Genomic DNA, 22,500 nt, shown 5'->3' on the forward strand with positions numbered 1-22,500 from the left:
GAACTCAACAGATTGCTTCACGGGATGTAAAGCAATCTGCAAACGATGGGCAGATAAAATTGATTGTTATTTATCTGTAATCTGATTATGTCTCACACCAATATCATAAATATACGCGATGTGATCACCCAACCATTCCAATGTCACCTTTTATCAATAATATCAACTATTGTTTGCGTTTTTTCATTGCTTTCTTGTCAGTAATGCAGTGTTATGCCACTTCTTTATTCGCTAAGTTGGTTTCCTGTAGTTTTTAGATGATGACATTTTCTTCACAACATTTTTTGTTGCTTTAGTGATGCCATCTTTTTTCCACCATTAGTGTTTGATAGGCAGCACCAAACTAATATTTTCATAGTGAATTCCAGTATGTAGCCACTCACTTATCTATAAGTTTTAATATACGTATGCATAAACTATATATATGGAGGGATTTTTAGGCACGAGCACACAAGTGTATGTATATTAATGTACGTTTATACATACTATACATAGGCTATATACGTACCCACATCCACACATACACGCACATATGCATAAAGCCACAAATACCTCTTCATATCGAATTCGCTCCGTCTCAGGATCAGAGACTCGTTTCTCCTAAACACTCTACATATAAGGAACATCTTTATTAACCTTAAATCTTCCTATATGGCCTGACTATTTCAAAAGTCTCAGATCTATCCTTCCACCAAAAATAACATTGTTACACCTTATTTTTATTTCTTATACATCTTTTATATACTACATATATTACACAAACAAATCACCTTAACTTCTGTAGCCCTTGTTATTTTATCTGCATTAAACATCTATACGTCAATTACAAAAGGAGGTATAGAACACCGATCCCTTTATATATTCCACCTAGCATTTCATGGTCTCTTCCCAATCCTCTACACATATATCTTTCTCGCTTCATTAATTCTGTAACTCACCTCTTCTCTCTGCCTACCCATTTCTATTAACTCTTCTCCCCTATATTTATAAAAAATATTATAACCATTCTACCAACATCCATAGCTTTATTTTCCTGGTTCCCCCTTAACATTACATTACATTTACTTTCAACTTTCTCCTCTTGCAAACACACTCCTGTTCTTTCATTCGTTTCTGCAGTTTCTATTTATTATTTGTGTCGCACAATTAGACAGCGCCTATCATATTCATGGCGTCTTTTATCCCCCAACTAATCACATATATTCTTTGCAACACCCCATGCCACTGACTCAGAACTACTTTTATGCTAAACAAGTCACTCTTCTGTTTACAATTTCAGGCACATATTTCTCTTAAACTACAAAAAATTACGTCTCTCTCTCGAAAACTTTTCACTATCAAAATAGCATCCATAAAGCTTCTCTTTTGATTCTATTCTAAGCTTTTTCTAGGTTCATGTAAGCTATGCATAGCCTTTCCACACAATTATTTCATAAACAGCTCTTGATCCACATCCTATTCCTGTTTAAGGTAACACTTTTCTTCTCCTTTCAAACCTTCAATTACATGTTTTACTCTCTCTATCAAAATAAAGCCAAATACATTCCCTGGTCTACTAATCATTACAATGCCTCCACAGTTCTTACACTTGCCTTTACCAGATTTAACTTTATATAACACACTGAAACCATTGTCATCTCAACCGTTATTTCATAACCTTATCCCGGCCACGCATATCTTACACCTTAGTCAACAACTCAAAACAATACCACGACAAGCATTCTCAAGCCTACACTAACCCTTTCTGCTCTTGAATCAGCCTTCTCTGCCCCTTCTCTATCATTATATATATATATATATATATATATATATATATATATATATATATATATGCACATATATATATATGCACATATATATATATAATATATATATATATATATATATATATATATATATATATACACGAGGTAGAACTTGCTACAGTGATATGTCCATTTATATAAAGCATATGCATACATATATATGAATTAGTAGAATTTTTTATTTACAAGGACAATATGATTAATTTACATAGTACCAATAAGGCTTTAAATTTCTCAATCAGCTTGTAGTGATTTATGTTCCCGTTAGTCCCACCTTTTTGAATGGTCGATATTTTCTCCACTCATGGGTAACCCACCACATCCATTTCCCAGCTATTAATCTGTTGATGTAATTAAAAACTATTGCATCTTATAAAAAAAATATCTGTCAAACAGTTGTCTCCCTATCAGGAAATTCTACGACCTCCCTCACCCGCCATCTTTGCGACATCCTTGTAATGTCTAAGACCATTGAAATTTGATGCTACGTCCCACGTGATAACTCAGCTAAACTGACTAAACAGTCTATCTGTTTTCTGTTAAAATTTCCAGTGTGTTTAGTTCTTAACCATTTAACCAGTTAAAAGATGTTGATAAAAGCAACTCAAGTCAACTCAAAAGTCATAATATGAAAGTCAAAATCCATGCTGAAAACAAAGTAGCATGTGGTAAAACGTTTTGTGCAGAAGTAGAAGTAATCTAAGTGATCCCCCGATTATTTTCAAAGGAATTCATTCATAAGACCCACTAAACAGTAAGGCAATAGATGAATTTGGTACAATAACATTTGATGCAATTTAAAGAAGTTGAATTTTAAGGGAATAAGGGCACTATAACTAGACAGATTCCAGGGTAACCAAGCTCGATTTCTTGTTGCCAACACTGCTGCAACATTACATGTTTGTCTTTTGCTCTTATTACAAACAGATCAGGTATTGGATAAACCTACCCCTCGAACACGCAAGAGGCCTAATTCCCTGCCTATAAGTGGGAAGAACGGAGGTAGGTATCGTCCCTTGTTGGTACTATTTCAATTTATTGATGCTGCCTTTGTAAATAAAATACATCTTGATTAAAGTATTTCCCTCCATTATTACAATAGTTGTATTAGAAATGTCAGACCAGAAAGGGCTAAACTTTACAACCGTCTTGTCTTGAATTGGTCAACTTAGGTATGACCCCTCAAAAAGAAAGCTATATCATTTAAGTAATATCTTCTTTTTCCAAAAAATAAGCGACATAAACATCAAATTATATACAAATCAAAAGTTAAAAACATCTAAAATCCTATCTCTTCACACTACATAACGCTCGCAATCATGTAGTAGTTGTCGTTCATGTGTACACTGCAAAGAATTGGTGGCTTTTTAGTCAAGAGTTAACATCAGATAGCTCCTGACACGTACATGAATGGCTAACTGGTGAAAAAATTATCCCATTTACCAAATTTGTTACTGAGAAATTATCTCTCTCAATCGGAAAAATCACGCACGTACATACATATACAGTATGTGTTTATACATAATGAATATATATGTATAAATATATGCATAAATATATATACTACTCACAACTTGATATGGATCACATGTTCTGAGCGTGATAAATCAACCGCAAAAGTCCGAAAACAGAAATGTTGGGTTAAGAGCTAACTTTTTTAATGATTCAGAAATTCACTGTAAGTTGAAATGTTTTTGTACCGATTGACAAATCCAATACATGAGAAAACTGCATTTCACCATAACGGAGATTAACTGTAAAGAGGCAGTTATCTTTCCGTTTCTTCAGCACCACAGCCGATGTTAGTAGCTGCCATCCCCTTGCTTGAATGACAGCGTGGCACCATCAAGTCATGCTGTCAATAAGAACCCTGTTACTTGCAATGGTAATATTGTTTCATTCTTAACCGATGGCATTTCCAAGCTCTTTAATGGTCGTGGGATGTGATACACACCCAGAAATGGCAACCTGCAGCATGTTCCACACATGCTCAATATGATTTACATCCAGCAAACACACAGGCCATTCCATCCCACAATCGTCTCCTTTTCTGGGAAGTGATTCACCAACCTAGCATGAAGGGAACGGACGTTATCATCCATCAAAATGAAGTCAGGACTAACAGTACCAGGGTATGCTCTCATATACACATCAAGGATGTCATCCTTAGAGCGAACGCCTGTCATAGTGCCTCTTCCCATGACATGCAGATCCGTTCTTCCGTTTCTGCTGATCCCTCCCCAGACCATAATGGATCCTAACCACTACGGTCGTGTTCACTGATGTTGGTATCATTAAACTGTTCCTGTTCTCTCTGTCACACCAGTTGCCTGCCTCCTGTCAGTGAAGTCCAGAGAATATCTGGACTCATTAGTGAACAGTACTGGAGCCCAATCATTTTGTGTTCAATGATCATGTGCCCAATTCAAACGTTCCTGCCTGTGATGTACTGTCAGTGGGATCTGAACACATGCCATCCTGGAGGAAAGGCTGGCAGTATTGGGACGATTTCGTATTATCTGAATGGATACATTCACACCCGAGGCATTCAGGAGGACATTTCGCAAGGAGGATGATGTCTTAAAAAGGATAACGTCGTGCCTGAACAGTAACCAAGTGATCTTGTCGTTGTGTAGTAGGCCTCTGACGACCACTGCCATGACAGTGTGCTGCTGTACCAGAAGTTTAATGCCGATCCCATGCCCTATTAACAACGCTTTGGCTGATGCTAAGTGCATTGATAACATGAAATTGTGAAAACCCAGATTCCAGCACTCCAATGCATCTGCCCAATTGCTTGGATGTCAAACAACGTTTAAGAAGTTACAGAAGCATTGTTATTGCTAAATGTATTGCCAAGGGTAATGAAAGCTCTAATCCTTCACCAACAATGTCTCAACTGAAAGTGAATTTTTAAGTGTAAGTATGCGAAGTGAGGATACACGGTCATATACTATCACGAATTGCACGTACAAATGGGATTTTTCACTGACTGCATGTCATTTGACAGTATAACGAGTATTGGGTATCAAAATTAATAAGATTTGTAATACATCTAAAAAGTAACTATGATCCCTATCAAATTGTGAGTAGTATATATATCAAATATACATTATATTCATAGTATATATAGCATATATACATATATTTATGTATATTTATATATATATATATATATATATACATATATATATATATATATATATATATATATATATATATATATATATATATATATATATATATATATATATATATATATATATATATATATATGATCATTCATAAATTTTGCGTGCCGCTCTTTTATCCGTATTATTTTAGCTTCACTTTAAATCACATTATTTTTTGTTCTTTCAGGCAGCAAATGGCTTCCAAGACGAGTCATTCAATTGCTTCCAACATTAATATGATCTTGAAGTTCTATTTCAGGCTTATGTTATTAACGGTGAATTTACATCAGCAATAAAAAAAAAGTAAATTACCTGAGATTAATGTAATTTTTTCATTGAGTCAACATATTAACAGTAAGGATTTTTTCATTAAATATTTCAAACATATACTGTGTTCAGCAGGTTAAATGATCGAGGACTTACCATGTAATTCATTTGTGAGGGGCTCTACAGTGAGTGTAGCCTACGCTGAAATTTCACAAAGCATTTAGCATAAGCTAAAAGCCCGATTATAGTACTCTATCACCAGCTTACAATTTTTAAAGTGCTACTGTTTACCTTATTAGCCAATGTTCCTAATACAGTCATTCTCTTTTCAAGCAGAAAGTGAGGAAAATAAGCTAAAACTTGAGGATAACAGTTTAAATCTTCCAGCCGTCGCAATGGATGCAGGTAAGCGGTGTGTTTTAACTTTATTTCAGACAAAGACTCTTTTGATGTAAGCATGTAACTTAAGGTATAGATATATGTTCTTGCCTCAAATCCTATTAATAATTACATTACAATAACTACAAAGGCACTCAGTAGAACACAGACCTCCGTCAGGGCAGCTTATTTCTCGACCTTTTGGACTGATTTTAGACGTTTTGCGTCTGTGACCTTGACCTCTGACCTTCCAAAATTTATACCTTTCCAGCTCTTTACATAACAGTTTAAAATCGCTGCAAGTTTCATTGCTTTACGATTAAAATTGTGGCTGTATGGTTGATGATCAGAATTTGACCTTTTGCTTGACCTTGACATTGAACTCGACCTTGACCTTCAACCTTAATACATATTAATTAGCGTCGATTTTCATACACTCAAATATGAACCAAGTTTGAAGTCTATGTGACAACAATGTCCAAACTCATGGCTGATTACGTGAATTGGATATTTTGCTTGCCCGTGACCTTGAACTTTGACCTTAACGTTCCAAAATTTAATCATTTCTAGCTTTTTACATATCAGTTAATCCCTGCCAGTTTAATTACTCTACGATTAAAATTGTGACCAGAAAGCTGTTCACAAACAAGCACGCACACACACAAGCAGAATTTTGCTCCCCGTTTCTAGGTAGTACCATTATCTAATCTAACCACAAATCTTTTTATGAATCAACCACTTCCATTTGTCCACAATTCATACTATACTCATTGTTGCATATGCCCGATTTTCCGTTTATCTATATATTTGCATATATAACAACATTCATATTCAACTTTTATTTTTTCATTTCGTAAGAAGGTTCTTTTTAATATTTCCAATCAGCATTGTACTTGTGCACATTTCAGCCCCTTTCTCCAGCTATCTTTTGCATAGAGCCACTTTGCATCAACATCTAGCTTGCTTTCCCATGATTTGCTCATCACTTTATCCAAAATTATATCAAACAGATATGAAAAAAAAAATTATGCAGTTTTTCATTAATTTATTGTCGTCATTCTCTCTACATCACCAAAACACACAAAATGTTGACCACCTATTCCATACATACCCCAGTTTCTCACCAAATCCACTCTTGTACAATATAATATAAATAAGAAGATCACCTCAATAGCTTCAACCCTTTTTCATTCATTTCAACATACATACTTCACTTTCATAAAGACAATTACCTCAACCATCTTGGCTTCCACAAACAGTTCAAACCCTTTACTATTTTTTTTCGTACATACCAGTCATTCCTATTACTAGCCTAGCGGCGATATACGATGAAAAAGCAAAATTCTAAAAGTCCTAGGTCTTATAAAGTATATTATAGAAGATAAATTTTTAAAAATACAGAATATACAGTATTTAGATAAATAACAATGTTGAAAAGACAAGTAGCCTTAAACTATGATATGAGACTCGTGTTGATCTTCTCACCATAAGAGTATTTGCACACATTAAAATTCTGAAGTTCCCCATATTCATCTATTTGGTTAGGAAGATCTTTCTAAAATACTGTGTAATATTGAGGTTATGAAAGAAAAGGCGAAATTATTAGAACTAACTGCATACTTTGTATCATTTAGAGGTTGATATAGTATGGGAAGATCTGAATGTAAAAGATAGTCAGCATTACGAAAAACCTTATACACGTACAAGAACTATCTGAACAACTATGACAGGTATTAATCACAAAATCATGGATAAGGAGCTTAATAGGCCGTAATTTTTTGTCCAAGTTAAAGCGAGTCAACTACTGTAGACCAGACAGAACAATGTTTAAAATATGGTACATACATACATACATATACCAAAGCATTTTCCCCAATTTTGGGGGGGTAGCCGACATCAAATAAATGAAACAAAAAAGGGAACCTCTCCTCTCTACGTTCCTCCCAGCCTGACAAGGGACTCAACCGAGTTCGGCTGGTACTGCTAGGGTGCCACAGCCCACCCTACCCCGTTATCCACCACAGATGAACCTTCATGACGCTGAATCCCCTACTGCTGCTACCTCTGCGGTCATCCAAGGCACCGGAGGAAGCAGCAGGGCCTACCGGAACTGCTTCACAATCGCTCCCCATTCATTCCTTTTTCTAGCATGCTCTCTTGCCTTTCTCACATCTATCCTCCTATCACCCAGAGCATCCTTCACTCCATCCATCCACCCAAACCTTGGCCTTCCTCTTGTACTTCTCCCATCTACTCTTGCATTCATCACCTTCTTTAGCAGACAGCCATTTTCCATTCTCTCAACATGGCCAAACCACCTCAACACATTCATATCCACTCTAGCTGCTAACTCATTTCCTACACCCGTTCTCACCCTCACTACATCGTTCCTAACCCTATCTAATCGAGATACACCAGCCATACTCCTTAGACACTTCATCTCAAACACATTCAATTTCTGTCTCTCCGTCACTTTCGTTCCCCACAACTCCGATCTATACATCACAGTTGGTACAATCACTTTCTTATACAGAACTCTCTTTACATTCATGCCCAACCCTCTATTTTTTACTACTCCCTTAACTGCCCCAAACACTTTGCATTCTTCATTCACTCTCTGACGTGCATCTGCTTCCACTCCACCATTTGCTGCAACAACAGACCCCAAGTACTTAAACTGATCCACCTCCTCAAGTAACTCTCCATTCAATATGACATTCAACCTCGCACCACCTTCCCTTCTCGTACATCTCATAACCTTACTCTTACTCACATTAACTCTCAACTTCCTTCTCTCACACACCCTTCCAAATTCTGTCACTAATCGGTCAAGCTTCTCTTCCATGTCTGCAACCAGTACAGTATTATCCGCAAACAACAACTGATTTACCTCCCATTCATGGTCATTCTCGTCTACCAGTTTCAATCCTCGTCCAAGCACTCGAGCATTCACCTCTCTCACCACTACATCAACTTACAAGTTAAACAACCACGGCGACATCACACATCCCTCTCACCACTCCATCAACATACAAGTTAAACAACCACGGCGACATCACACATCCCTGTCTCAGCCCCACTCTCACCGGAAACCAATCGCTCACTTCATTTCCTATCCTAACACATGCTTTACTACCTTTGTAGAAACTTTTCACTGCTTGCAACAACCTTCCACCAACTCCATATAACCTCATCACATTCCACATTGCTTCCCAATCAACTCTATCATACGCTTTCTCCAGATCCATAAACGCAACATACACCTCCTTACCTTTTGCTAAATATTTCTTGCATATCTGCCTAACTGTAAACATCTGATTCATACAACCCCTACCTCTTCTAAAACCACCCTGTACTTCCAAGACTGCATTCTCTGTTTTATCCTTAATCCTATTAATCAGTACTCTACCATACGCTTTTCCAACTACACTCAAACTAATACCCCTTGAATTACAACACTCATGCACATCTCCCTTACCCTTATATAGTGATACAATACACGCACAAACTGAATCTACTGGTGCCATTGACAACACAAAACACATATTAAACAATCTCACCAACCATTCAAGTACAGTCACACCATCCATACCAGATGCTTTTCCTACTCTTGTTTCATCTAGTGCTCTCCTCACTTCCTCTCTTGTAATCTCACTCTCATTCTCATCTCCCATCACCGGCACCTCAACACCTGCAACAGCAATTATATCTGCCTCCCTATTACCCTCAACATTCAGTAAAGTTTCAAAATATTCCGCCCACCTTTTCCTTGCCTCCTCTCCTTTTAACAACTTTCCATTTCCATCTTTCACTGTGTCTTCAATTCTTGAACCAGCCTTCCTTACTCTCTTCACTTCTTTCCAAAACTACTTCTTATTCTCTTCATATGAATGACCCAATCCCCGACCCCACCTCAGGTCAGCTGCCCTCTTTGCCTCACTTACCTTGCGCTTTATTTGCACATTTTTCTCTCTATACCTTTCATACTTCTCTACACTATTATTCTGAAGACATTCCTCAAAAGTCCTCTTTTTCCCTTCCACTTTTACCTTCACTCCTTCATTCTACCATTCACTGCCCTTCCTCATGCTGCCTCCAACAAACTTCTTGCCACACACATCACTTGCAATCCCAACAAAATTTTCTTTTACTAACTTCCACTCCTCCTCTAAATTACCAGTTTCTCTTACTTTCACTTCGTCATATGCCATTTTCGACCTTTCTTGATATTTACTTTTTACCCCCGATTTTATTCACTCTTCAACCCTCACTACCTCCCTTTTACATCCACCTACTCTATTCCCCCACTCTTTTGCTACAACTAATTTTCCTTCCACCAAAAAATGATCAGACATACCGTTAGCCATACCCGTAAACACGTGCACGCCTTTCAATCTTCCAAACATTCTTTTAGTTATCAACACATAATCCATTAACGCCCTTTCTACCACTCTTCCATTGGCCACTCTTACCTATGTATACTTGTTTTTATCTTTCTTTTCGAAAAAGCTAGAAATTGTCACCAGCTCTTGCTTAACGCACATAACTAACAGTCTCTCACCACTCTCATTTTCACCTGGTACGACATACTTCCCAATGACACCCTCTACCTCTCCAGCGCCCACTCTAGTATTTAAGTCACCCATGACAACTATATAATTCCTTCTACACACCTAGTTAATTCATTCCAGAACTCATTCCGCTCTTCTTCACTTTTCTCACAACCGGGCCCATACGCATTGACAAAAGCCCAACATTCCCTAGCCAACCAAACCCTTACCCACATTAACCTAGATGATATCGCCTTCCATTCCACTACTTTACCTGTCATCCATTCACTCAGCAATAAAGTCACATCTTCTCTTGCTCTTCCCCTTTCAATCCCAGACACTCTACCAGACATTTCACCAAACATCACCACCTTTCCCTTTTATCTTTGTCTCACACAAAGCCAAGATATCCATCCTTCTATTCCTAAACATACTTCCAATCTCACATCTTTTACTCTCTATCATACTACATCCACGCACATTCAAACACCCCAAAACTAGAGAGCGGGGAGCAGTCACTCTCCCCCCAGCTCTACCTCTTTGATGTCTCACAGGATTATAATACAGGAGAGGGGGCTCCCAGCCCCCTCGTCCTATCCCTTTAATCGCCTCTTACGACATGCAGGGATACGTTGGCGCTATTCTTATTGTTTTTTATGCCCCAGCGGCCACAGGGGGCATATTAAAATAAGGTAGAGTAAATTAATTAATACATTTCATCAGGATAGACACGTCTTCAAAAATTTTGAAAGACTTTTTCAATATAGAAGTATTTTGTACAACTCAGTGCCAACTTTCTTGTTTCTTTTAAACTGTGAATTGTGTCTTCTCTTACCTCCGCATTCTTTAAATTTACTCCCAAATACTTATACGAATCAACCGCTTTCACTCTTCCACTATGCAAATTAACATTCATTAATCCTATTTCTCCATTTCCATTTACCCTCATTACCTTTTTCTTGCTCTTAGTCATACCATTTTCCACAATGTAAACATTTTCGAACTCTATCTTCACAATACCGTCAACAAAAATCACCTATTCCACAATCCATTCACAAATACTTTTCATATTTAACAATTTTGACCAATATCCACTGTCCTTTATCTGATCTCTTAAAGTATTCTATCCATATGTATGTTGAACAACTATGCAAACATAATACATAAACTAGTCACTCTCTTACCTTCATACTCTAACACATGGCTTACTTCCATCGTAAAAACTTCAAATTCCTCCCATAAACCTATACATTCTCAACACACCCCACTGCTCATCTATTAACTGTACCGGAATATCTATGCTCATGTAAGCTGTATGTAGGTTTTTCCTTTTCCTTTAAAATTTTCTAACATAAATGTTTCGTATGAAACAATTTAATATCATACCTTCTTCCTTCTCTATGCCAACACTGTTTTTTTTTTTTTTTTTCCTTATCATTCCTTCTGTCTTCATTTTTCCACAAAGTTCTGCCACGTAACTTCCCTAAAATAATAAGTAATGTTTCACCCCTTTAATTTTCACGGACGCCTCTAATATAAAACATAACAATTAATACTTTCATCCACGTCTTATAAAGAATAATGCACGTAAGAGAAATGAAGATTGTTCATAAATATATACATTTCCGAGCAAATGTTGTGGATAATGCTGTGAAGGGGTAGAGGGAAATTGTGTAGGTGAAGCTTAGTAGTAATTTACTTGGAAAGGAAGAAAGTTTTAGCTTAAAGCCTCCTGAAAGGAAGATGAAATAAATTGTTTGGTAAAGAAAGATTTACTGAAATCCACTCTCTCATCTCAATTATGTAAGATAATTTTCGCTGGAGTGCTCTGAAAACCCCCTTTCCCCTTTCCTTACTATCCTTAATGAATTTAACAGTCTAGCATATCCAAACTTCTCCAGTATGGCTTTACATCTTCAATCCTCTGTGACCTTATTTTTACGGTATGATTTGTCCGATAGCCTTATACTGGTCGTTGATAGTGCAATATCTGCTTCCCCTACTTTATTTATGACCTCTTCTCCCGAGTTTTGTTCCGATTTAAAAATACACCACATTTTTACTTTCAGCTGACAGCCCTCTTCTGATGATTATAATCAATCTTGCGTTTCCTTATGCTTATCTATTACCTTTCATCTTGAAAGCTTACTTAAATGTGTCTCCATAAGTTATCCTAATTCAATCAATTAAAGAAAAACCTAATTTCTGTCTCTAGTCCATTCAATTCTTTGTTTTTTTTTTTTTCAAAGTTTAACCGAACTTCCTACACAGGATCCTTGTCACTTGTCTTGAAGAGAATGCATATAGGGTAGTTTAGGCTCGAAGTGCTTTTAATCTTTTGTTTCCCTTAACCAATTAGTCTGATCAATGATTTTCTCTGATATAAAAATCCTCTTCCTTTCTTGCTTCGCTTTTTTATAAGTACTATTATGGTTACTGTTCTACTGAGCTCAAGACCCTATGTCTAATTCCTCTTCTGCAGCCTCCTAACACCCGTTTGGGCACTACTGGCCACCCTGACACTATGGAAACCAGTGAACCTGGGATTTCATGGTTCAATGACGGTTTATTTCCCTCTACTGCCAAGTTTGAGAAATACCTTTTTGTTTCCTACCTTCTTTTCTTATTTTATGTTTTCTTCAAGTCTGGACCAGAAATTGTCATCATAAACTTGTCTAATACTCTCTGAACTTCAAAAAGATGTAAAAATCAATATCATAAATAAAAATACAAGCCAAACAGTGTAATGAAATGACTTGATTTATCAAGAAAGTACAGGCGGAGGGAATTATGTTGTTACTTGAATATATAAAGCTGCATGTCTACAAGAAAACTTAATCTATATTAAATATCAAGTTAAATAATCTTGTCAGCACCATAGAAGCTGTTTAGATAATTATTTATGCAGAATTTTGCTAAAGTTATTTCACTAGCGTTGAACTAGTTGAACGTTCATTCTTACTACCAACTGCACTTGTCATATCTTCCTAGTATAAAATCAGTACATATATGAACCTAAATAAACGCGATCTTCTTTCCTTTTCTCCCCTCTATAAGAAATCTTTTGCATTTGCTATTAACGAAATACCATTAAATCACTCAACTACCGTAAACATTATTTTTCCTATTTTATCTACATTCCGAAACCAACTTAATAATTTCGATTTTTGTCAATATTAAAATATCAGTTCAACTTTATATCCTTTATGTTACCTTGCGTATATTCTGCGTTTTTTTCCCACATGAAATTGTAGTTCAAGTTATTTCTGTTATTCCATTTCTGTACTCCTGTAGTTTATCAAATATCCAAAAATGCCAACATTTGCCCCTAAAAACTTAATGCGTCAACTGCTTCCCGTCTTATATTATTCACAGTGACATTTACACCCCTCTCTTCCTAGAATCATTTGTTTCGTAAAAACTACTCGCTATTTCTTACAACCATTGCCTATTTTCTATTTATACAGGCACGGTTAAGACATTTTTCTAGCCTTAAGCCCATAAAAATTTTGTCTTTTTACATCAATCTATCTTTTGAATACCTAACCACTCACAGCCTCCATTAGTTACTATTTAACAATTTTCTTTGAAATAAGTTATCTCTGTATTCCAGATGTTCAATTTTTCGCGAATCTTTTTAAACATCATTCTCTTATTCTATAAAGTTTATTAAAACATCTTGATATATCTTTGTATGTAAACCCAAAATTATTAAACACCAGTATTCAATCAATCCTGCAATGGAGCCTGCAACTATGCATTAAATCTACTTATCCTGAAATATGAATCAAAATAAATCTACAAGCTCTTCCAATTCGATACATACAACCCTCATCTATGATATGATATAAATGGTGAAATATTTACCCCTCTCTCTCTCTCTCTCTCTCTCTCTCTCTCTCTCTCTCTCTCTCTCTCTCTATATATATATATATATATATATATATATATATATATATTTTTGGGCTCAAGCCATGTCGTCCTGATGGAAGTTCCTATTGGGTAGCTTCCTAGGGTATATTACAACTACGGCGATATTCCCAGAGAATTTACCTTAAGGTACCAGAATTCTAACTCCTGGAGCGAATATCCCTCGTGAAAGGGATATCGCGACATATCAGAGGACGTATTCTTGACACGCCACATGGCAATCTGCACCCCGAACAGAGATTACGTATCGCAGGGGTCAATTGGCAAGAAACGAAATCGGGAAAGAAAAAGGGGGAGCCGCTCCCAAGGCTCCCTATCTCCCGTTTCGTAAGCGTGCCTGGCGCCAATCCTGGTGCCATCTGTATTCCTTTTTGCGTAGCTTAACAACTCGGTGTTTTTTCCTGTGTTTCTCGCAAATCTTGGATTTATTCTGCTTTTCATGGCTTCTCCAACTTCGTCGGCCTCTGATAAGTTGAGTACCATTTCTTTTATGTATAAATGTAGGCTCTTGGTAAATTTTTAAGTGATTAATAGGATTAATCTTTGTTACAAGAGCCGTAGCCTACCGGAGGCGTCATGGACGCTGTCGCTCGCTAGGTATAAGTTTAGTTAGCCAGAGCGACATTCCCGGTTGTTTTGCTTTAATAAATTTTAGCTATTTAGCGTTACATAGGATTTCCTTTCGTGCTTTAGTATTATTTTGGCGAAGTATTCGCCAACTCTGGCCTACGCTAGGCCATGTAGCCTAGTCGTTTGGTCCTAGTACTTTCTGCATGTTTTGGTTTTCCAAGTGTATTAAAATCTTATTGAAGCTTTAGGCTGATTTTTATACATTTAAGATTATGTTGAATATTTCCAAGATAGTATACGAGTGAGTTTCGGTGATTTAGGTAATCGATTCTCTTGGTGCCTAGGCTAAGTTGCTTATGGAGCCTTAGTATACTTTCTCATACTCCCCGGTTGCTTTCTTTTCTTCGGAGAATGTATGCAATCCCTTTCCCTCTGTTTAAGCCTTGGGCTTATCCCTAAGTGGTTTATCTGAATTAACTTTCGATAAAACTATACTGGGGTGTTACTGTACCTTCCTGTTCCAGTAAGTCTGGTTTCAAAGAGGGACAGAACAACAGAGTTTTTAGTCTGAGTCTGTGTTTGTCTGGCTTGGGGTAGAGTCTCCCTAGCTGGCCTGACACAGACATAGGAGGCTTAGCCTCCTTAGGTCACTACCGAAGGTTTCTGTACGAGATGATTCCTTCTTTTGTGATCTACCAGACTAGTCCTCGTTGCTGTTCTCGGGGGAGGATAAGATTCTTTCCCTGGGAGTAGCAACACCTTCCTTGCTTTGGTTCTCTGGGAGCTGGCAAGTATTGCTGGCCTCCCTCCTTGGATCTCCCTTAGGCTAAGATGAGTTTCTTGGCTGCGGGTGATCCGTCACTAAAGCAAGGTTGGTAGGACCCTCTTTTGTCCCTTCCCCCTCTATCTCTGTAATGGCCTAGCCATTACAGTACTGTACGTCATTCTACATCTGGACCTAGAATAGGTTAGGATGTGGAATTGACTCAGTCCCTTGCTGGCCGGCAGAGTTGCCGGCCGGCAAAGGTCTTCTGCTTTGAGTGCTGCCCGGACCTCCCTTGGTCCCTCATCCATGCCTGCCTGTAGAGCCAGACGTCATTGGTCAGGAAGCCTGAATTAGATTCTCCCCTTCCTTATATGCACTCTTTCGGATTGCCGGGCTTGGAGGTAGTGTACTCTCTTATCCCAGCATCCATTCTGTTATTCTTCTAGTGCTGTACCCGACCCGGCTGCCGGCCTATGAGGCCGGCAGCCGGGCAGTCGTAGTCCTCTGGTTCTTTTGCTGCCGGCTGGCATCGGTCGTGTACCTTTGCCGGCCGGCTAATGTCAGCCCTTGTCTGCCAGTCGCCAAGAGTGTGGCCGGCAGCCGGGTACTACCTTGTGTAGTTGCCGGCCGACATTGGCTGTTGCCGGCCGGCACATGCATTTGAAACAGCGTTCTGCCGCCTTATAGCTGTTAAGTAGTATACTTTAAAGCTTGTTTTGGTGTGTGCCGGCCGGCAAGTGCTGGCCGGCACATAACCTCCTATACTGTACCAGTATTCTTCAGTATAACAGATACTGTAAGAAGAAATCTATAGTATAGGCTTTGGTACAGCACTGTGTGTTCTAACACTTTTGTGTTTTCTTCCACAGCCATTTGCTGTTGCCCTACAGATAAGAAAGTGAGTTCTTTCTTGTCTATTATCCAGGATTTTAAAATCATTGCTTAGGTGTGAGCTCCACCTGTTTCCTCTGGAAACTTTGCATTGGTTATTCTAGAAGAGATTAACCATTCGATTTTATTATCTGGAAGGCTGCAGCAATTGGTTGTGAGGGAAACACAAGTGTGTGTCTTTCCTTTCTGAATTGTTATGCTATACTATGCATATCCAGTGATACATAGTTCACTTGATACTCATGGAAATTTCTTCTCTTTACAGGAGGACCCTCCGAAGTGCGGAAGTGTTTTCTGCAACGTCCGTAGCAAGAACCTCTGCGGACATGAGTTTTGTAGGAGACACGCAGCATGCGCTGTCTCCAAGGGTGATCTTCGGTATTGGGACCCTCAGGTATGTACTGTGTGCACTAACCTGATTACTGAGGCTTTTGATTCCCCTAGGACGGCGGAATCAAGGGATATAGCAAGGGAGAAGCTTCGTACCTGGGTAAGGGGCTTCCAGAAGAACACCTCTGGACCTTATCTTCCAAGTGAGAAGATGAGGGCGTATCTTTTCCCTAAGGCATCAGCTGATGCAGTGATTCCCCAGCCTCAAGAGGAGATCCCCCAAGTTCAGATCCAGGTGGATGCTGAAGTCGCGGTCGCTATGCAAGACATCCAGTTAGATGACAGGATGTCTGACGTGGACGAGTGTCTGGAGGAAGACCTCCTGGCAGAAGCCCAGGATGAAGTTCAAGCCCCAGACGTTGTGGAGGAAGAGGTCGACGAGGTGTCGGCTACTCCGGTTCAGATCCCGGAGCCTATTCCCTCAACATCGGCCGGTCTCCCAGTAGAGCTGGGACAGGCCCTCTCCTCCATTGTTGGAATGATCCAACAAATGCAGAAGGAGAATCAGGAGAAGGCGGCTGCAATGGAACTGCGAATGCAGAGCCTTGCAGAATCACATGGGCCCCGGAAAAGCCTCAATGTGAAAGACCTTCCCGTGTGCTCAGATGCTAACCCATGGAGGTATGCTGAGCACATGCCGATGACGACTGGAAAGATCGTCATCTCGGATAAGCTGGGCTCAGTTCCCCTAGAGGAGGTGGAATTCTGGCCCAGCAAGGCATCATATCCGGACTGCTATGTCCGGCTGAGGAAGGAACCAGCTTCAAAGGAGGAGACAGAGCCGAAGGAGGTCATAGTGATGGACCATGCTAAGGCTCAAGCTCTGCTTTCATCCTCGTTGAAAGAGAGGGGCTTCTCTAACTCAAAGGTAGCTGCATTGAGCAAGAAGGTCCCTTCCTTTGTGTCCTCTCCTGCTAGAGCCTTCCCCTTTTTACAGAAAGGGTTTGCGGCTGTACTAAAAGCAGTTGAGGCCGGCAAGCCTTTCCCCTCCCAGGAGGAGTGTAAACCCTTGTCGCTGGGCCTGCCTATGGACCACAAAGACTGGAAGGACGTCCATCTTACGTTCTCAGTTGGGAAGTTGGAGGCTGATATTGCCGGACGTCAGTTCGGCGAGGACCTCCCTAAGCTGTCTGACTTTCTCTTGCGGAGAGAGTTCGAGACAAAAGAAAGACTGGCTGCCTCAATGTCTCTTCAGACTACTCTTGAGACGATGGCAAGTGACCCCAAGGTCCATGAAATGTTCATGGTGGTGGCCAAGACTCATCTGGCCACAGTGACGAAGGACCTTTATGGCTTCGTCAAGGCGAGGAGAGCTTGTAGGGAGTTCGTGTTCACCTCGGCTACGGTGAGGCACGAGCCAAGGAAACTAATCTCCTCCAACATTTGGGGCAAAGACCTTTTCCCTACCGATTTGGTCAAAGAAGTTGTTGATAAGGCCGCCTTGGAGAATAGAAACCTTCTCCAGAAGTGGGGCCTGGCTATCAAAAGAAAGTCTTCCCCGGATGAGGGTCCTCAACCAAAGAGGAAGACTATGAGGACTAGGCTACCGTCTCGGCCAGCCAAGCCTTTTAGACAGCAACAGCAACTGCAATTGCTATTGCCTCCAGTGCCCCAGATCGTGGCACAAACCCCGACCACTTTTCAGTGGGTACCCCAGGCCGTGTCGACACAGTCCCCGGCATTCACCCCAGCGTTCGAAGGGCAGTCTACTTCCTTTCGAGCAAAGCCTAGAGGAGCAGCCAGAGGCTCGTCTAGGCGCCCCTCAAGGGGAAGGGGATTCAGGGGTGGTCGTGGTCAGGGAGGCAAGACCTCAGGACGGCAGTCCAAGTGAGATGATACCGGTAGGAGGGAGACTTCTGAAATTTCGGGATCGGTGGAACTTTGATCCCTGGGCCCACAGCCAACTCAAGAATGGACTGGGCTGGAGCTGGTACAGCACTCCACCCCCGTTCTGGAGGAGTACGTTCAAGAACTGTTGGAGAAAAATGTGATCCGAAAGGTGAAGTCCATCAAATTCCAAGGGAGGCTGATTTGTGTTCCCAAGAAAGACTCGGAAAAGCTCAGAGTCATTCTGGACTTGTCGCCACTCAACAAGTTCATAGTGAATTGCAAATTCAAAATGCTAACACTGCAACACATAAGGACCTTACTGCCCAAGAGGGCATATTCCGTCTCTATAGACTTGTCAGACGCCTATTGGCACATTCCAATCAATCGTCGACTCTCCCCCTACCTGGGGTTCAGGCTACAACGAAGACTATACGCCTTCAGAGCCATGCCATTCGGGCTAAACATAGCCCCAAGGATTTTTACGAAGCTTGCGAGCGTAGCTCTCAAACAATTACGCCTAAAGGGAATTCAGGTAGTAGCCTACCTGGACGACTGGTTGGTGTGGGCAGCATCCGAGACAGAATGCTTGCAAGCTTCCAGTCAAGTGATCCAGTTCCTAGAGTACCTAGGCTTCAAGATCAACAGAAAAAAAGTCTCGACTTTCTCCATCTCAAAAGTTCCAGTGGCTGGGAATCCACTGGGACCTTTTGTCACACCGTTTCTCCATCCCGGCGAAGAAAAGGAAGGAGATAGCGGGTTCTGTCAAGAGACTTCTAGATTCCAAAAGGATATCAAGACGCGAACAGGAGAGGGTACTGGGCTCTCTCCAGTTTGCTTCGGTGACAGACCCAGTGCTAAGAGCACAGCTAAAGGATGCAACCGGAGTCTGGAGAAGTTATGCATTAAACGCGCGAAGAGATCTGAGAAGACCAGTTCCTCTTCGGCTACGTACTCTTCTCAGGCCTTGGTCCCAAGCCAGACATCTAAAGAAGTCGGTTCTTCTTCAGCCACCTCCCCCGTCGGTGACGATTCACTCAGACGCCCCGAAGGAGGGATGGGGAGGTCACTCTCATCGGAAAAAAGTCCAGGGGACTTGGTCCAAGCTATTCAAGACCTTTCACATAAACTTTCTAGAAACTATGGCAGTTCTCCTTACCTTAAAGAAAGTCTCCCCGCGTCACTCGATCCACATAAGGTTGGTGATGGACAGCGAGGTAGTTGTGAGATGCTTGAATTGACAAGGATCGAGGTCACCACCTCTCAACCAGGTGATGTTGGCCATCTTCCGATTGGCGGAAAAGAAGAAGTGGTACCTGTCGGCAGTTCCCCTTCAAGGAGTACGCAATGTGACAGCGGACGCTCTATCCAGGTTCACACCGATAGAGTCGGAATGGTCCTTAGACACAGGATCATTCTCCTTCATTCTGAATCAAGTCCCAGAACTGCAGATAGACCTCTTTGCGACGAAACACAACAAGAAGTTGCCCCTGTACGTGTCCCCGTACGAGGACCCCTTAGCGGAAGCAGTGGACGCGATGTCCCTCGACTGGAACAGATGGTCCAGGATTTATCTGTTCCCTCCTCACAATCTTCTGTTGAGGGTCCTCAACAAACTGAGATCCTTCAAGGGGGTAGCGGCAATAGTGGCCCACAAGTGGCCGAACAGCGTGTGGTTCCCCCTGGCATTGGAACTAAAGCTGAAGTTTGTACCGCTACCAGATCCAGTTCTAACCCAGCGAGTCCAGAAGTCAACTGTCTGCGCTTCATTACAGAAAACCCGGACCCTGCAGCTCATGATTTTCTCTCCCTAGCGGTGAGAAAGCGTTTCGGGATTTCGAAAGCCAGCATAGACTTCCTAGAGGAATATAAGTGCAAATCTACTAGAAGGCAATATGAGTCATCTTGGAGAAAATGGGTGGCCTTTGTCAAGGTGAAGAATCCACAGGAGATCTCGACAGACTTCTGCCTATCTTTCTTCATCCACCTCCATGGTCAAGGATTGGCAGCTAACACGATTTCAGCGTGTAAGTCTGCTTTGACAAGACCCATTCTATATGCCTTCCAGGTCGACCTAGGTAACGAGATCTTTAATAAAGTTCCGAAAGCCTGCGCTAGGCTCAGACCTTCAGCACCTCCAAAGCCCATTTCATGGTCTTTAGACAAAGTTCTTCATTTCGCTTCTCTGTTGAGCAATGAAGAGTGTGCGTTAAAGGATTTGACACAAAAAGTTATTTTCCTATTTGCACTCGCGTCCGGGGCCAGGGTTAGTGAGATTGTAGCCCTCTCGAGAGAGGCAGGTCGTGTTCAGTTCCTGGATGGGGGAGAACTGAACCTGTTTCCGGATCCTACGTTTCTCGCCAAGAATGAGTTACCCACCAACAGGTGGGGTCCCTGGAGAATCTGCCCTCTGAAAGAAGATGCATCTCTATGTCCAGTAGAATGCCTAAAGGTCTATCTTCATAGAACTTCAGACTTCAAGGGTGGTCAACTATTCAGGGGAGAAACATCAGGCTCAAATTTATCTCTGAATACACTCAGAGCGAAAATCACATATTTTATTCGCAGAGCGGATCCTGACAGTACACCCGCAGGTCACGATCCGAGGAAAGTTGCCTCATCCTTAAATTTCTTTAATTGTATGGATTTTGAACATCTCCGTTCATACACTGGCTGGAAGTCTTCCAGAGTGTTCTTTCGCCACTATGCGAAGCAAGTAGAGGAACTAAAGAGATCTGTGGTAGCAGTGGGTCGCGTCGTTAACCCTACTGTTTAACTCTGCGAGGAACAGTGGTTTTAATTGGGACGATTAATTCCAGGGTGAGTGTGTAGTTACATACTGTACTACAAACTAAGTGAGGGCACTGAGTTGCCCATGTAGACTGTTCCATTTCTAAAGGTGAACCTAGCATAAGTGCAGACATGTGTGCCGAGCGTTTCTAACGCTAATGTCATTGATTTGTAATACAGACTTTTATGACTTTGATACCTCGGTATCTTAAAAGTGGCATTTAATGTTTTTTCTTTCAGACAAACAAGTTCTGTTTACTATCATACTTATGCTTAAAGTTTTGGGTTATCCTCTTCTTATATATATATATATATATATATATATATATATATATATATATATATATATATATATATATATATATATATATATATAAGTGGTTAACCTGTCTATTTATTGCCTGTCAATAAACTTGTTCTTGAGAACCTTGCGTCTCCTTCACCTGTGTCAATTTATTGGTATAACTGAGCATTCATTCTATGTACCTTATCTGGGATAATTTTAATAGAATTGTTCCTTTATGCAAGCTATGTTGCATTGGTTTTCCTCCTATGCGGATATAAACCTTTGTCCAATACAAGTATTGTGCGGAGAACTGGTCGATATTTCATATTGACGCAGTGGTTCTTTACAAACTATGCTTTACTTAATATAGGGTGAGACCACTATATTAGCTTGCCAGGTATTCATACATAGGTATATGTACTCTTCGAGACTTTTCCAGAGTCTAGTAGGACTCTTCCCTGTAGGGGCAGGAAGCTCTAACATGGTTTATAGTTAGTTGAAAAGATGTATAACGGAAACATCTTAGGTCTCTAGGTCTAGTCGACCGGGAAAAATTACCTCCGGGGAGTACGGCACGTTCTGAGAATCCACAGATACAGTAATGCTCTGGTATACTTCCATCAGGACGACATGGCTTGAGCCCAAAAAACGGATTTTGAGCGAAGCGAAAAATCTATTTTTGGGTGAGATGGCCATGTCGTCCTGATGGACCCGCCCTTTCCTTTCTAAGAAAGAGCTGTAGGACCCCTCCCTACATACAGTATCTGTAGCACCTCGTGTACGCTACAAGGAATACAGATGGCGCCAGGATTGGCGCCAGGCACGCTTACGAAACGGGAGATAGGGAGCCTTGGGAGCGGCTCCCCCTTTTTCGTTT

General features: G+C 40.5%; 1 protein-coding gene and 1 long non-coding RNA gene across 6 annotated transcripts in view; one reads left to right on the forward strand and one right to left on the reverse strand.

The window, feature by feature from the left end:
* Positions 1-22,500, forward strand: part of LOC137627478 (lachesin-like) — a 770,122-nt gene that overhangs the window by 745,953 nt on the left and 1,669 nt on the right. For 2 of the 3 annotated variants that reach the window (XM_068358565.1, XM_068358573.1), the window contains exons 11-12: positions 2,733-2,807; positions 5,582-5,650. In XM_068358565.1, the coding sequence (XP_068214666.1) occupies positions 2,733-2,807; positions 5,582-5,650 (144 nt within the window). The remainder of the gene's footprint in view (positions 1-2,732; positions 2,808-5,581; positions 5,651-22,500) is intronic. The other variant, XM_068358580.1, reaches the window with a different exon arrangement.
* LOC137627501 (uncharacterized) overlaps positions 1-22,500 on the reverse strand; it is a 742,199-nt gene that overhangs the window by 596,380 nt on the left and 123,319 nt on the right. The gene's annotated exons all lie outside the window — the stretch shown is intronic.

The sequence above is a fragment of the Palaemon carinicauda genome, chromosome 2 (assembly GCF_036898095.1).
Source record: "Palaemon carinicauda isolate YSFRI2023 chromosome 2, ASM3689809v2, whole genome shotgun sequence".
In the NCBI taxonomy this organism is placed as follows: domain Eukaryota; kingdom Metazoa; phylum Arthropoda; class Malacostraca; order Decapoda; family Palaemonidae; genus Palaemon; species Palaemon carinicauda.